Source organism: Physeter macrocephalus, chromosome 8, assembly GCF_002837175.3.
Source record: "Physeter macrocephalus isolate SW-GA chromosome 8, ASM283717v5, whole genome shotgun sequence".
Classification (NCBI taxonomy): domain Eukaryota; kingdom Metazoa; phylum Chordata; class Mammalia; order Artiodactyla; family Physeteridae; genus Physeter; species Physeter macrocephalus.
The window spans coordinates 154,643,599-154,660,357 of NC_041221.1; the positions used below are offsets into that span (position 1 = coordinate 154,643,599).

The 16,759-nt window shown below is 41.1% G+C and overlaps 1 protein-coding gene across 1 annotated transcript in view; it reads right to left on the reverse strand.

The window, feature by feature from the left end:
- Window positions 1–16,759, reverse strand: part of ATP10B (ATPase phospholipid transporting 10B (putative)) — a 124,847-nt gene that overhangs the window by 97,263 nt on the left and 10,825 nt on the right. Inside the window, exon 3 of the mRNA XM_007115735.3 lies at window positions 9,709–9,913. Coding sequence (XP_007115797.2) covers window positions 9,709–9,913 — 205 coding nt within the window. The remainder of the gene's footprint in view (window positions 1–9,708; window positions 9,914–16,759) is intronic.

The window sequence follows — 16,759 nt, forward strand, 5'->3', positions numbered from 1 at the left end:
CCAGCAATCCCACTACTGGGCATATACCCAGAGAAAACCATAATTCAAAAAGACACATGCACCCCAATGTTCATTGCAGCACTATTTACAATAGCCAGGTCATGGAAGCAACCTAAATGCCCATCGACAGACGAATAGATAAAGAAGAAGTGGTACATATATACGATGGAATATTACTCAGCCATAAAAAGGAACGAAATTGAGCCATTTGTTGAGACATGGATGGACCTAGAGACCGTCATACAGAGTGAAGTAAGTCAGAAAGAGAAAAAGAAATATCGTATATTAACGCACGTATGTGGAACCTAGAAAAATGGTACAGATGAACCGGTTTGCACGGCAGAAGTTGAGACACAAATGTAGAGAACAGACGTATGGACACCAAGGGGGGAAAGCTGCGGTGGGGTGGGGATGGTGGTGTGCTGAATTGGGCGATTGGGATTGACATGTATACACTGATGTGTATAAAATTGATGACTAATAAGAACCTGCAGTATAAACAAACAAACAAACAAAAAAACAAGTAATACTAAAGTTTCTTTGGGTTAGTTGTATGGAAATACATTAATATAAATGTTTCAGACATTACATGAAATTTCTAAAAATCTTACATGTTCTGGTATAACATTATGTCATAATTCTAGTTATTACTTTAAAATGTATATCTCAGAAATAACTAAATTTCCTTGTCAATTGCATTATATGAACTTTCATCAAATTTTTAACCATGGTCATTTTTAAGTCTTTTGTCATTTACAGACAGTTCTGGGTGTACTCTGATGCTTTTGCAAATATGTTCCTGTAAAAGGGTTTCATCTTCAAGGAATTCATGGAAAAGACTGACAAGTACAGGTTTCTGGTAACTGACTATACTGCTGAACTGAATGAATAAGCATTTTCAGAACTCTAATGGAAAACTGATGAATTCATAAAAGTGCTAACAAAAGATCAAGATAAAAAAAATTAATTACATGGGACTGAGTGAACTGATGAGGATGATTATAATTTTTGTGACTTTTTGTTTGAATTAAAAAAAAAAAAGGAGGTCAGGGGGCTATAAAAATAAAAATAACAGCTTTTTGTAGGGTTGTGTCCATCATGGTCATACTAAGTATTATTGTATATAATTATAACTAAAACTTATAAAATTTCAGTATTTTCATATATATGAAAATTGTATTTATTTGAGAAATGGAAAATACATATAAAAGAATCTAAAATTTACTTTAGCAGTGGGAGAAATAATCAGGTACATCAGAATTTAGTTCCAATTCTGTCTCCATACTATATTAGCTAGGTAACCCTTGACAAGATTCAATCTCTCTGAAATTAAGTTTTCTCATCTTGAAAATGTTGTTAATTCTACTTCTAATGGTGAGTGTCCAATATCGAGTGTCAAATATCAAAAGGGAGCTGTGTAGTACAGTGGTTAAGGACTTTGCCTGATGTGGGAGAAGGATTTACATACTTAATATTGATGAGGTTGAGTAAAACCCTCTAGCCCTGAATTTGAACTGAAGTATCAGCATAATTCTTGATGTATTCAATCTTAAAAAGAAAAAGTCCTAGTTCTGTTCACTTAAATGGCCTAGAAACAATGATCAACCCAAGAGCAAAAAGTACCTCTAGCATGTAATTACTATGATTTCTAAATGCCATTTTTCTATCGAAAGGGGCTAGATTTATCAAAGACTACTGAGGTCATGGCAAAAGAACTTGGAAGCCAATTTGAAGAAGTTCCCACTGGCTAAAGATGGGATAGTCAATAAAGATAATAACTGCAAGATTTGACATACAGCAAACATGTTTAAATCCAGGAGTTCATATTGATACTAAGAAAGAAAAACTCATTGGTCAACTTTGGAGGATGTTCGGGAATCAAGTCATTGTTTTAAAACTGGTAAATAAAAGGAAAGGAACAAACACTTATCCTACCTTTATAGAGGGTAGTGCACAGTAACCAAATACTTGATGAGGGGAAATTCCTCTTTATACATGAGTTAGAGTATCACCACTTTGCAAATCCCATTGAATTAATGGATCTAAACAATGATCATCAATGACTGCTTACACTGAAAAAAGACCACCAGACATTTTGTACCTCAAGATGGTAACACACTTTATTTCCTATGATGTAATGTTGACATAAACATGCACACAAACACAAGTCTAACCTGACTCTGATTTAGGCACTAGATCCAGCCACCAATTTATAGAAATATAGTGGGTAGGAAACCATAAAATGGAACCACAAGGAAACAACACAATCAGCAAAATCTAGACTATGGGAAATTTTACGGGACAAACAACTTGGTTTATTCAGCAGCAAAAACTAAATATGCAAGGGGAAAAAGAAAGCTGAATAGGGAACCTACAGAGTAAAAGAGATTTAAGAAAGTAATCTTAGTATTTGGCCTTATTTTGATCCTTATTCAAACAAACTGGAAGTATTGAACACTGACTTGAAAGTTGAGATCAAGGAATTATTGCCACTATTTTAGGCGTGACAAAGATAGAATGGTATATTTTTAAAAATCCTATTCTTGACAGATAGATAATGAAATATTTACAGATAAAATGCTGGGTATTGAAAAGACATGCTTCAAAATAATTAACAGAGAGAAGAGGGTGGGGATCTAGATAAAACAAGATTGGTTATGAGCTGATTGTTGAAATTTGGTGATGAGCACATAAAAATGTATCGTATTATTCTTACTTTTGTATATACTTGAAAATTCCCATAATGAAAAGTTAAAATAAAAGAACTCTGCTTGGGTTTAAAGCTGAGCTCAGTCCTTTGCTTGCAGAGTTATTGAACTGTTCTTGCTTCATTTGTCAAATGGCGATAATCAAAGCGCCTGTCTCGTAAGGGTTTTTAGAAGGAGTAGAAAGAAATAATAGGTATAAAACACTTAGAAGAGCTGCTTATGGCACATAGTATGTGCTCAACCAAGTTATCTATTGATACTGTAGTTTATTATTATTATTATATATTGTTACATAGATCTTATATTAAAAGATACAGAAAATGTGATCTCTGCTCAACATTTAAGCACTGGTCAAAAAGTAAAAAGACTAAGTATCATTCTTAAAGAAAATGTGTAACAGCCCACTAGGGGCAGTCCCATTATAAAATCCACCAGGAAAGAGGATTCTTCTCTGGTTCTCAGGGCAGACAAGTTGAATGGACAGGTAGAGACTTTTTGTTTCATTCAAGATGCATCATCACTGAACTGAGATAGTGATAGATAATTCCCCACCCCATCTCAACTCCGTAGGTAAAGTGCTGTCCTGTCTAAATACGTTAAATCAGCACACACATTCACTGCAGAGGATACAGGTTACAATGGCTCTTTTTAGTTGAGCAAATGGCTTAAAAGCACTAACCCTCAGTGGAATTCAAGCTAGTTAAAAGGCAGAGTCAATTAAGAATCTTTTTTTTTTTTTTTTGTGGTATGCGGGCCTTCCTCTGTTGTGGCCTCTCCCGTTGCGGAGCACAGGCTCCGGACGCGCAGGCTCAGCGGCCATGGCTCACGGGCCCAGCCGCTCCGCGGCATGTGGGATCTTCCCATACCGGGGCGCGAACCCGGTTCCCCTGCATCGGCAGGCGGACGCGCAACCACTGCGCCACCAGGGAAGCCCTCAATTAAGAATCTTTAATGCGGGCAGTAAAACAGATAGGCACAATTATTACATTAATCAATGATGCTCTAGGCCAGTGCTTTCCAACTTCAATTGTACATGAATCACCTGGGGATCTCTTAAACTGCAGAGTCTGGTTTAGTTTGGGGCAGGGCCTGAAATTTTGCATTTCTGACAAGCTTTCAGGTGATGCTGAAGGGGCTAGTCCACGTCAACTTGGTGTCCCAAGTTCCTTGTCACTGGGAAATGATCTGACACATACTTCAGTAGGATTTGCGCTTCAATGGTTTGGATAAAAGATAACTAGGATAATTGCTCTGAAATACTAATTGGAAGAATTCATTTCTGATTCTTTGACTTTGGTAAATGTTCCATCTACCAAAATAAATGGCACATACTTATTTTCAGGTGTTAAATCTCTAGTGCCCATCTTGGAACCCCTTTAAAGAAGAGATTTTACTAAGCGGGGGGCGGTGGAAGAAGGATGGATTGGGAGTTTGGGATTAGCAGATGCAAACTATTATATATAGAATCGATAAACAACAAGGTCCTACTGTATAGCACAGGGAATTATATTCAATATTCTTTGATAAACCATAATGGAAAAGAATATTAAAAAAGAATGTATATATGTGTATAACTGACTCATTTTGCTGTACAGCATAAGTTAACATAATATTGTAAATTAACTATACTTCAATTAAAAAAAATTTTAAAAAAGAAGAGATTTCAGGTGTCAAAAATGTCCCCAAAGAGAAAACTGTACAATTTAATTCTCTAATGAAGTCCTCTTGCCTGCCCTGCAGACCTCGGCATAATCCTAATTTTGTATTCCTTCCCTTTCTGTCCTTTTCCCAGCAATGGGATGTAGGAATAAATATTTCAAGAACAGGTCAATAATGTTGTGAATGCAAAGATGGCCCATCATCATAAAAGTTCCAATTGAAAAAAAACAACAAAAAAACCCGAAACCTGACTTGGTCCAAGTTGCATTCTGGGAAATGGATTTTGAAACTAACTCTTTGGCAACGTTGAGAATGATGTGCTGTGTCACAGGGGAAAGATCCTTTTGAGAAGATCTCTCATGTTTATAATTTCCCCTGAACCTAGGCAGGAAAGGAAAGGATGAGCTGTCTAAGCCATGAGGATGGTCAGCCTCTTGGTCATTCCTCACCTGTTGTGATCACGTGTGTTCCACACAATGTAGATTAATGTGTTTAAGTTTCCATATGAAGGTGAAAAATTATTGTGCCCCAAATGGTTCTGAGGTTAAATAAGTTTGGAAAGCTCAGGGTTAAAGAAAGTTTAACTGGCCTCCTTCCTCTAGGTCTTCTCTGAGACCTTAAAATGTTCATGGACATTGGAACCTCCAAGAGGGGTCCAAAGGACTCCGGCCTCCTAATCAGATTTGACCACAGACCTTGTTTTTTAAGAACTATCTCTCGAGATAAGGGTTTGGCAGACTCCACCTTGAGAAGTGCCGATCTAGGGGAGCTGGGACAAAGTTTGTCTTATTGACTTTGAATGAACAGAACACAGTAGTGAAAATGGTTGTGGGTATATGGTGTGGGGTTGGGAGTTTCTAGAAATCTCTGAGGTTAGTAAAAACCCCCTTTTGGCAAAATAAAAGTCTCATAGCCAATAGGAATAACAAGCTAAAAAAGGTCATTAATACTAATTATTTAAGATATTAAATTTACAAACCACATTTGCAGGTGTTCAAAATCGTCTCTGAGACAAGTGGTGAATTTTGCCTTTTCTGTACCTTAGGGTTTTCATCTGTCTAATGGAGTAGTGATGTCCCCCTCACAGGATGGTCATGAGGACAAAGGACAACATGGGCAAAACATGTAAGACTCCTGTAGATGGTGGCTTTATTTCCATTATTATGATGAGTGTTTTTTGGAAGTAACACCTGCCCTTTATTATACAGGTTTTTGATGAACTAGTGGTAGGTTCATATTAAGATCATCTGGGAGAACATTTAAAAAATATGCATGCCCAGACCACTACTCAGTCCCCATGAATCATAATTTGGCGATAATAATGGGGAAGGATGCATGTATATATGAAAAAGTTTCTCCCTGTGATGGTTGTGATACATCCAAAACACCTTCAATGCATTTAAGGGAAATTTCTAAATTGTGATCCCACCTCTCCTGTAGTAGTCCTGGTATATGGTCCTTGGAATAAAAGGTTTCTGTGGTTAAATAATTAGAAATATTATATACTAGTACCTCCCTCCCCCTCCCTCTCCCTTTATTAAAGTATCTGAGAAGTTCTGCAGTACACACTATTGGAAAACTTGTAACCTATTGCCTTCTGATCTTATTTGACAGTGCAACATGTATTTTTCTTGCAACTCTCATCAACATCTTTGTTCAACACATTTGAGAAATATTATATAGAGAGTTAGTCAGAAGAGAATTCTATCCATATTCAGAAATCTTTTTGCACTGAAGACATAAGGGAGAAGCAAGATCGCAAAGAGCAGCTAAAATTCCTCCGCCCCAGGGAGCTGGCTAGGCCTGCTTTTATTCTTCCTGCTGCTTGTTACTTACATGTGGAAAGAATATTGAAAACGATAAATGTGTGTTTTCAAGTAAGCAATTCTGGGTAAAGTCTGGGTGAGAGTCAAAGGACCAGGGAGATGAGCTACTGCAAACCTTAAGAGCTGAGACTGGACAAACTTGGCTTTGAATCCTGGTTCCAATACTTCCCAGCTTAGTGACCTTGGGCAAGTTACTTCACGTTTCTGTGCCTCACTTACCTTATATGTATAAGAGCATTAAAAAAGTGCATTATTATTAGTACTATTTATCCCTGTTCTTATAGAAGTGGAAAAGCACACTTAAGCAAAGTGAGGGGGAGAATCAAGAATTGAAATAGAATAGAGAATTCTGGAAACTTTCAAAATCAAATAATCTTGTTCCCTTTACAAGTGAATTTATTTATTTATTTATTTTGGTAAATCATTACACCAAGTACCCTATGAGAATTCAGGGTTAGAGTTTGAGAGATGTGATTAACTTGAATTGGCTGGTTTATAGCAGTGGAGTGTGAATGACCCTTTCATCCAGCTCTTCATTCTAGTCAAATCCCAAACTATCAGACTAATTAATATACAAGGAACAGCTTCCGAGCCGCTGCCAATGGCAAAAAAGAGAAGGGACTGGGTGAACCTCAACAGTGATGAAATAACTGCCTGAGAAAGAGAGTAGAAGACTCAGAGTTGTGGTGAGGATGTTGGGGTGGGCCGGATGAAGGGTAGATTTACAAACACACACACGTTTTGCTGCTCCCAGAACTTAAAAAAAAAAAAAAAAACAAAACAACACAACAAAAACCCGGGGCTTCCCTGGTGGCACAGTGGTTAAGAATCCGCCTGCCAATGCAGGGGACACGGGTTCGAGCCCTTGAAGATCCCACATGCCACGGAGCAGCTAAGCCTGTGTGCCACACCTACTGAGCCTGCACTCTAGAGCCCACGTGCCACAACTACTGAGCCCGCACGCCACAACTACTGAGCCTGCACGCCACAACTACTGAGCCTGTGGGCCACAACTACTGAGCCCGCAAGCCACAACTGAGTCCACGTGCCACAACTATTGAAGCTCAAGCACTTAGAGCCCGTGCTCCTCAACAAGAGGAGCCCCCACTCACCGCAGCTAGAGAAAGCCTGTGCACAGCAATGAAGACCCAACACAGCCAAAAATAAATAAATTAATTAAAACAACAACAAAAACCAAAACCCAATAGAATAGAATAGAAAGTTTCAGAGTCCTCTGCACCTAGTATGACTGAGGTGGCAGTTTTACACACTCAAACACATACCCACATGTTCATGTGGATAGGTGTGTGTGTGCAATATGTATCTCTTATTGTGAGTTATGGTTAAAAAAGCCTGAAAACCTTTGCTCTAGAGGGCAGCCCACAGGGCCCTGAGCCAAGAAATAGATTGTTATTTTGTGTCTAGAATGGCTTTGTGAGCTTACCCAGATCCCGTCCTACATTTTTGTAAACACTGGGATGATTGGGTGAGTATGACAAAGACCGGCAAAGGAGAGAAAACTCAGACGCCAAGCCCTGGGGCAGTGACTGACTCAATAGAGCCTGGGCACCAATGGGAGGACTGAGCCACTATCACAACCACCAAACAAGGTGACGGCGTGGTGGTCATGGTGGTTTCCATTCCCACTGTAGGAACTATAGCTGAGGTAGCAGCAATAGACCATTTACTGTGTATCTACAATGCAGCAAACCCTCTATTTTGTTGTTTACTTTCCTTATCTCATTTGAATCACACAGCAAAACTTTGGGAGAGCTATTATTATTATTCCCATCGTAAGGATGACAGAACAGAGTTCAATCATAGAAAAGCGATTTTATGAGAACTGGGGCTTTGAGAGAGGCAAAGTGAGGTATGATGAGTGGCCTTCTCTTGAGAAGTTTCTGTCTAGATAACGAAACGTTAGCTCACGAGCATCTCTGAAGAATGAACCACTTGCCTTCCTTCTTCTAAATCCCCTGATTCATCCATTTTCTCCCCAGCCACAGGCTGTCAGGATGAAGAGGAGTGATAGAATTTTATTCTTTTCCATGCATAGAGAAAGGTACCAGATGGGAAATCAACCCTTTCAAGGGGAATTTTAATTGAAAACTGGAATATCACACCCAGTTTCGATCAGTCAACACATATTGCCTATGAACGCCATTGATATTTACTGCCAACTATTTACTGGTCTCTTACTTACTATGCGCCTACCTTCATGCTAAGTAATTCATGTACATATTATTTTATAATCGAGCAGGACCTTATGGGGCCTTTTTGGCGCTTACCTCTCCCCCATATTCCCTGCTTTAGTTCCTTTCTGAAGTACCTAGATAATGGTATCTGATGCACATTTCCTGAGTTGTTTTACAGACATGAAAACCCCCATCGAATGGAAGATGTTAACTATCTGATGACCATGAGCACATAGCCCCAAGAACTGCTGGCACCTGTGGATTGATAACCCCTGTGACACCACCCTGTTCCCTTACCATCAACCAATCAGAGAATTGTGCACGAGGAGATCACATACCCTGTGACCGCCCCCTCCCTTAGCTGGCCTTTAAAAATGTTTTCCTGAAACCCATCAGGGAGTTCAGTCTTTCTGAGCACTAGCTGTCCCAGACTATTTGTATGGCGCCTTACGATAAATGCTGCGTTTTCCTTCACTACGACCCAGTGTCAGTTGACTGGCTTTGCTGCACGTGGGCAAGCAGAACCAAGTCTGGCTCAGTAACAATTCAGTCTTCAGAAACACCCTATGGAGAGGGTACTATTTTTGTGCCCATTTTCCAGATGAGGGAATGAAGGTGTGAGAGGGTAATAACTTGCCTTAGTTCAGACAGCTAATAAATGGTGGGGTTGGGCTTTGAGTTCAGCTCCGCCAGACTCTAGAGCCTGGGCTCTTAACCAGCAAACAATCATGATTCCTCCATGATATCCAAGGTATCACACACAGAAAGTGGGGATTAAATTAAAATGCTGATGATCACCCTCTGTCCTTAAAGAGGTTTCAATACTGTTGAGAAGGTAAGACCTTCACAAATGGAAAAACAGTTAATGATACCTTGCTGCTTTTATGCTGCGGTCAAAGGAGTATTAGAAAAAATTCATGGAGGGAGAAACTGCTGAAGCTGAGCTGGGCAGGATGAGCCAGGATTGGAGAAGCACAGAAAAATGGGTTGGTCTCAAGAGTAATTGAGCAGATACTAGACTCCTCGGTTTAGAGCAGAGAGCACAGTTTCTTCAGTTGAATGGAGGGGGTCCCCATTTAAGGACTCTGAGGCCTTCAGCAAGTTATTTACCTTTCCCAAGCCTCAGTTTCCCCACCTGTGAGAAGGGGATGATATCCATCTCAGAGAGTTGGTGGCAAGATTAAGTGTACCTAAGTGCCTGGGAAAAGGAGGCATCTACTACCTTCTCCTCTACACACCAGATTAAATCCAGTTTCCCAGTAGAGCTGGCTGGCATCTTCCCTTTGCCATTCCAGCTGAAGAGCTTAGAAAGAGCCCTACCTGCTGTGTGAAGCCCTTTACAACACGTCTCTGTTTGAGGTTTGTCTCTCCATCCAAGTTGGAGGTTTCCAGATGACAGATCCCACTGGGGTCCGAGGAAAAGAGGAGGAGTATGTCGGCTGGTATGATCTCATTGCATTGCATTTGGATGAAGTCCCCCACTCGCACATCCTTCCAGCACTTCTGCGTGTAGCTCTGCTCTTTTCTGGGGTTGGAGAAAGACAGGGGTCAGAGTGAATGTTAAAGTTCTCCAGAACATGAATGAGTGAATGGAAAAGGTCCCCCCTGCACCTAATATCCTCCAGTCAGCCTGTCACAGGACTGCTCTGTATTCTACCTTGCCCCAAATGACCACTATGATCATCTCTAGAAAAGCTAAGCATGATCTATGGAATCCCACTAGTAAAGATCCCTCCTTATGACCGTGTAGACTTTTGATTGACTGTCGGCTATTGACTGGTTGCTGTGCTCAGCCCTTGCTTCCTAGCTGGAGAAAAAATTTAAAGGAGAAGGTGATTATATAGTCATATTAACATAGTATTCTTAATATACATCACTTCCTAGAATACCTAGTTATCACCGTAGAAAGCAGGGTCACAAAAGAATGGAGTATAGGAAAGACTGTTTCTGGTTAGGGGTGGAGAGCCGCAGTGGGAAAGGTGAGAATATAGACCATTCCTATCTTCATAGGAAGATCTGGAGTGGTGCTGAAATAGGAAGCAGGGAATTAGGAAGATGGCACCAGGAACTTTGATAGGGTGGGCCCCACAGTGATCACAGGATCAGAGGGCTAAAGAAATCTGAGAAAATGATGTAGTTTCTCTTCCTATCCAATTTATCAAGCTCAGGTAATCACAGGGGCAGCAACAATTGTGAAATTAGCATTTCTACCATGCCAAGCACTAGGGTGAATTAATACTTCATTTACTTGCATAATAACTCACTGGAGATGTTATACCCATTTCATAATAAGGAACTTGAGGGTTCAAGAGAAATTTCCCAAGGCCTTACAAAAACAGAGCTGGACCCTGAGTCTGGGTCCGACTTGACACCAAACCCAGTTTTCACTGCTTGAATATTCTACCTCCTGGAAATCATTCCCCTCTTTCCTCTCCAGAAAAGCATCAGCTTTTACAGCCCTGGCAGAAGGACTCACTGCTCCCCAAGGCAATACATTCCGTTTCCAAGAGCCCTCATTTTACGAAATTCTTCCTTCTGATTAGCCAAATATTGAACTAATTCTGCTCTCCCAGGCAATCTGATTTACTCCATCTTCTACCATTAAAAAATATATATATATATATTTTAATGAATTTATTTTATTTATTTTATTTTTGGCTGCGTTGGGTCTTCGTTGCCGCACGCGGGCTTTTCTCTGGTTGTGGTGAGCGGGGGCTCCTCTTCGTTGCGGTGTGCGGGTTTCTCATTGCGGTGGCTTCTCTTGTTGCGGAGCACGGGCTCTAGGCGCCCGGGCTTCAGTAGATGTGGCTCGTGGGCTCTAGAGCTCAGGCTCAGTAGCTGTGGTGCACGGGCTTAGTTGCTTCCAGGCATGTGGGATCTTCCCGGACTAGGGCTCGAACCAGTGTCTCCTGCATTGGCAGGCGGATTCTTAATCACTGTGCCACACAGGGAAGCCCTAAAAAAATACTTTAAAGTATTCATCAGGTGTCTTCTGAAGCCTTTTGGACTTGCCAAGTCAAATTTAACTTTCCAAGTGCCCTCAATTATTCTGTGTGACACAGTTTCAAGATCTGTCTTAGAGGTGAGGGCTCTTCTGACTAAGGCTGTGTTTGGAAATGTTCCTCTTTAAATGTGGGATCTGGGACCAAACCAATATTCCACATGTGGTCCTTTAAACTAAGTCCAGCTGGCTTGCAGCTGGATGCCTCTGAGCCCAGCCAGGCCTGGAGAAGCAGGCTCTCTTTTGCTATTTTTCTCCACTGAGGCTGAGCCTCTCTGGGCATGTTACTGCTTCTGTTTTTGTTGGAATCTGAGCTGCCCTGGGCATGACAAGACCACTCTTCCACAGAGAAGGAGACGTGACTGGAATTTCACTTTTCTGCTCTGAGTTTGTAAAAGTTCTTGCGGAGGATAAGGGTTTGACGCCTTTCTCCTTTCTTTGGGGGCCCTGTAGAGAACCCCAAGCAAGCCCTCCTAAGACCCCATTTTCCTTGTCAAAAAGATCCTTGCAAAGGAGTCCCCCAGTTTCCTGAAATAGATGCACATTCATCTGGAAGACTTTTGGAAGGCCAACCAAGGGAAGATCTGATCAGAGTCTATAAAATAATCAGGGATTACAATTAGTGAGCAGTCTTGTAACTCAAAAGACCCACAGAGTTCTGTGGAAGTGCCCATGCTCTGGGGAGCCCAGTGCAGCAGCCACTGGTTAACTGTGGGCAGTATCACCCCAACGGGGACCACTTCTGAGCATTTTGTGGGCAGTGCATCTGTAGCATTTTAATAAAAATAATTCTTTTAATGGAAAAAGGATGCAACAGGTTTCTAAGCACTTTTTCATTCCATCAGCTTATTTTAGAGCAGCTTATCATCTGCTCTACCATATTTTTTTATTTTTATTTTTTTTTTTACCATGAAAAATAGAGACAGTCCCCCCCAGATCTGTTTCTCACTGCCATTTCAGAAAAACATTTATCTGTTGATTCAGGGAAGAATTTTTTTTTCTTCAGAGCAGCCTTGCGAACACCTGTTAAATGTCCAAATATAAAGCTACTTAAAGAAATTGGAATGGCGGATACTCTCCATTGGAAAAGGAATCTTGTATGGTGAAGGAGGGAGGCTTTCTCTATTGCTTTTTTTTTTTTTCCTTTTTGAGAGGGCACTTAAAAAAAAGGATCCTTGACTATTACAGCAAAATTGCTCCAAGGAATAAAGGATTATCACTCAACTTGTCTTTACTCTTCTCCCCTTTGACTTCTGTCCTATTGGGTAATGCCTTTGGGGATGGCCCACCATTGGTTGCTTGCTGTAATCTCAGCAACCTGCCCGGTACTGAGATTGGATTTAATGAGAACACCTTTGACTCTGAGCAATATCCTGACTGCCAACACTTCCAGAGCACACTGGTTCAAACCAGAAGGTCTGCAAAAGCTAGCTGGGAACGCTACATACGTAGACATACCGAAGGCAAGGCCAATGCACCTCCACCCGTGAACACTGAAATTCATTCTTCTTCCTTCTGATAAAGGGCTCCACTGCATATTATAGGATGTGAGTTATTAATGGGATGGAAGATGGATGTTATGCAGATGAACTTATGAAATATGTGTGTGTGTGTATATGTATATATATTTATGAGCAGTCACTTCAGTGAGTTTGGCTGGAGCGCTGTCTTGTCAATTCCCATCATGATGATAGGTATCGCAAGGTCAATGGAACCACACAAGAAGCTATAAGTCAGCCTGGTCTCTGTTTTCTTTCTATTATTCTTTGGGTCCCTGGGAGGTCCTGTCCAATACTGCTGTCCTGTTAATAATCGCCTGTCTTTCCTTTAGATGTAATCTTCTCTTCCTTAGGATGACATGCAGTGGTGAAGGGACACGCTTCGTCCCTGTTGGAGGCTTACCCTCCCCCAAACAGAGATTGCCCACCTCTGGGTCGTGCTGCTCAAACAGAGGCACATACGCCTCCAGGCACACATCTTGTCGTGTGTGTCCAGGAGCACTGAAGCTATGGGAAAAACATGATTTTGGGGGTGTTCAAAATTTTTGGGAGGGGACATAATTTAGTAATTTAGCTGGTACAAAATTTGAAGAATTATATATTTATACTGACTCAAATGTAGTAATATTATAGAATCAGAGTCAGATTTTATAGGAATTTTGGGATAAGAAAAAGTGACATCGGGGACATTTCCTTCTTGCACTGGGTTATTCTGTGCTGGTTTCCTGATCCTCTGGGGGTCCAATTTGTCTCCTCAACTGTGGAAAAGGCAAGGGTGCATAGCTGCGGGGTTGGGGCGTCCAGCCCGAGGAGGTGCTGAGTGGCTGAATCCAGCTGAGGCAGAAAAGCGGCGTGCTTCTGCATTGAGGGATGCCCAGATGTGGCCACAGCTGGCTGGAAGCCACCTTCGGGAGTCATTCCCTGGTTAATCCAGCCCGTTCGGAACAGCTGCCCCGGGTGGACACATCCACACACTCCTGGTCATTTCCCTGCTCAGTGAGTCCACACCTGGGAACCGATTGCTATTTTAGTTTTGTGGCATGTTCACCGCTGCTTAAAAATAAGACAAATCGACGTGGCTGGGGACGAAGACTCCATCTGGCAGATTCTGCCTTGGGGAGAAATTAAGTGGTGCAGTGCTAAATGGCTTTCTGAGAGGAGATAGGGCTTATTAAGAGGTAAATAAACAGCAAGAGAGGTTTATAACCAACTGGATCCTGTGGGGAAGCAGGTGAAAGGGGGGGAATGGAGGAGGAGAAGGTGCTTAAGCTTCCATTTCTCAAGTCCTATGTGGATTTTGTCAAAAGGGTTTCAAGGAACTAGAGTAGAGGGGATTTATCAGGAAGCTTAGTTGTCTGTGGGATTTCCCATTCAGCGTAGGATGATGAGCTGACCTGGGCTGTCCTTCAGGAAGCTGGAATCTCAGGCCCAGGATGGTCAGCATTGCTACCCCAGGGTGAAAGGGGAAGCCAGTGAGAATGAGTGCAGTCTAGGGATTAAGAATGGGCTTGAATCACAGCTTCACCACTTACTACCTGTGTGACTTGGGGAAGTTACTTAATCTTTCAGAGACTCTATTTCTTCAGCTGAAGGTAATACGTGTATTTGCCTCAGAGGGTTATCGGAAGGATTAGTGACATGACGCATGTAAGGGACTGAGTTCTTGGTTTTGCACTTAGTAAGTACTTAATGAATACAAGCTTCTTTCATGATGTTGATGACAATGATTGTTAATGTTATGGTGAGGGCTAACCACCACCGCCAGCCCCAGCATTTTCTTCTTCATGCTATTGGGATGCCCGCTTTATGTCCGTGATTACATTTCATGAATTGGGCTCAGGCACATAATATGCAAACACAAGGAACTTAAAAAATCCAAACATTTTCCCCAAGTCCAGAAAAGATGGACCCAAATTCAGCCTACTGAAGACTAAGGGCTCTGGATGCTGGCTACTGGGCAAACTCCCAGAAAAATATATCCTTAAAATCAGGGCTGCCCAGAAAGTTCTTTGTGGATGTTGACAAACTACTTCTACAGTTTATGTAAAGAGGCAAAAGACCCACACTAGCCGACTCGATATTGAAGGAGAGGATTGACACTACCCATCCTCGAGACTTACTATAAAGTCACGGTAATCAAGACGTGCGGTATTGGCAAAAGAATAAACAAACAGATCAATGGAACAGAATAGATAGCCCAGAAATAGATTCACATAATTATAGTCAACTGACTTTTGACAAAGGAACAAAGGCAATACCACCGAGCAAAGATAATCTTTTCAACAAATGGATATCCACATGCCAAAAAAAAAAAAAAAAAAGAAAAAGAAAGAAGAATCCAGTCACAGATCTTACACTCTTGACAAAAATTAACTCAGAATGCATCACAGACCTAAATGTAAAATGCAGAACTATAAAACTCCTAGCAGACAACATAGCAGAAAACCTAGATGACCTTGGGTATGGTGATGACTTTTTAGGTAAACACCATAGGCACTATTCATGAAAGAAGTAACTGAGAAGCTGGACTTCACTAAAATTAAAAACTTCTGTTCTGTGAAAGACAATGGTAAGAGGATGAGAAGACGAGCCACCATCTGGGAGAAAATATGTGTTTTGCAAAAGAAACATCCGATAAAGGGTCATTATTCCAAATATAAAAAGAAACACTCAAAACTCAACAATAAGAGAACAAACAACCCAATTAAAAATGGACAAAAGATCTGAATAGACCTCTCACCAAAGAAGATATACAGATGTCAAATAAGCATGAAAAGAGCTCCCCATCACATGTCACCAGAGAAATGCAAATTAAAATGAGATACCACAAAATACCTCTTTGAATGCCCCGAATCTTGAACGCTAACACCACCAATTGCTGGTGAGGAGGTAGAGCAAGAGGCACTCTCACACACTGTTGGTAGGAATGCACAATGGTACAGCCACTTTGAAAGACAGTTTGGTGGTTTCTTATAAAACTAAACGTCCTCTTACTATACGATCTAGCAATCACGTATCCTATTTACCTAAACGAGTTGAAAACTTATGCCATGCAAAAACCCACACATGTATGTTTATGGCAGCTTTATTCATAATTTCCAAAACTTGGAAGCATCCAGATGTCCTTCAGTAGGTGAATGAATGAACTGTGGTACATGCAGACAATGAAATATTATTCATAGCTAAAAAGAAGTGAGTTATCGAGCCATGATAAGACATGGAGGGAGCTTACATGCATATGGCTAAGTGAAAGAAGCCAATGTGAAAAGGCTACACAGTGTATGATTTCAACTGTAAGACATTCTGGAAAAGGCAAAACTATGGAGACAGTAAAAATATCAGTGATTGCCAGGGGTTGGGAGGTGGGTAAGGATGAACAGGTGGAGCACAGAGGATATTTAGGGAAGTGAAACTACTGTGTATGATACCATAATGGTGGGTACAGGTCGTTATACATTTGACCAAACCCATAGAATGTATAATACCTAGAGTGAGCCATCTTGTAAACTACGGACTTTGGGTGACGATGATGTCTCAATGTTGGTTCATTAATTTCGACAAACAGACCACTTTGGTGAGGGATGTTGTTAATGGGGGAAGTTGTGCATGTGTGAGGGCAGAGGGTATACGGGAAATCTCTGTACCTTCCCCTCAGTTTTACTGTGAACCTAAAACTGCTTTAAAAAAATAAAGTCTTAATAAAAAAAAAAAAAACAAGGCTGGAGGAAATTTGATAAATCTCCAATTTGGGTGAGGAAACTGACCTGGCCAAGGTGTATAGCAACAAAACTTGGGTTGGAACCTCTATTCTTTCCATGGCTCCAAGAAGAGTCAAGTGTCCTGTAGCTGGTTCAGGAATACTTGAAATGCC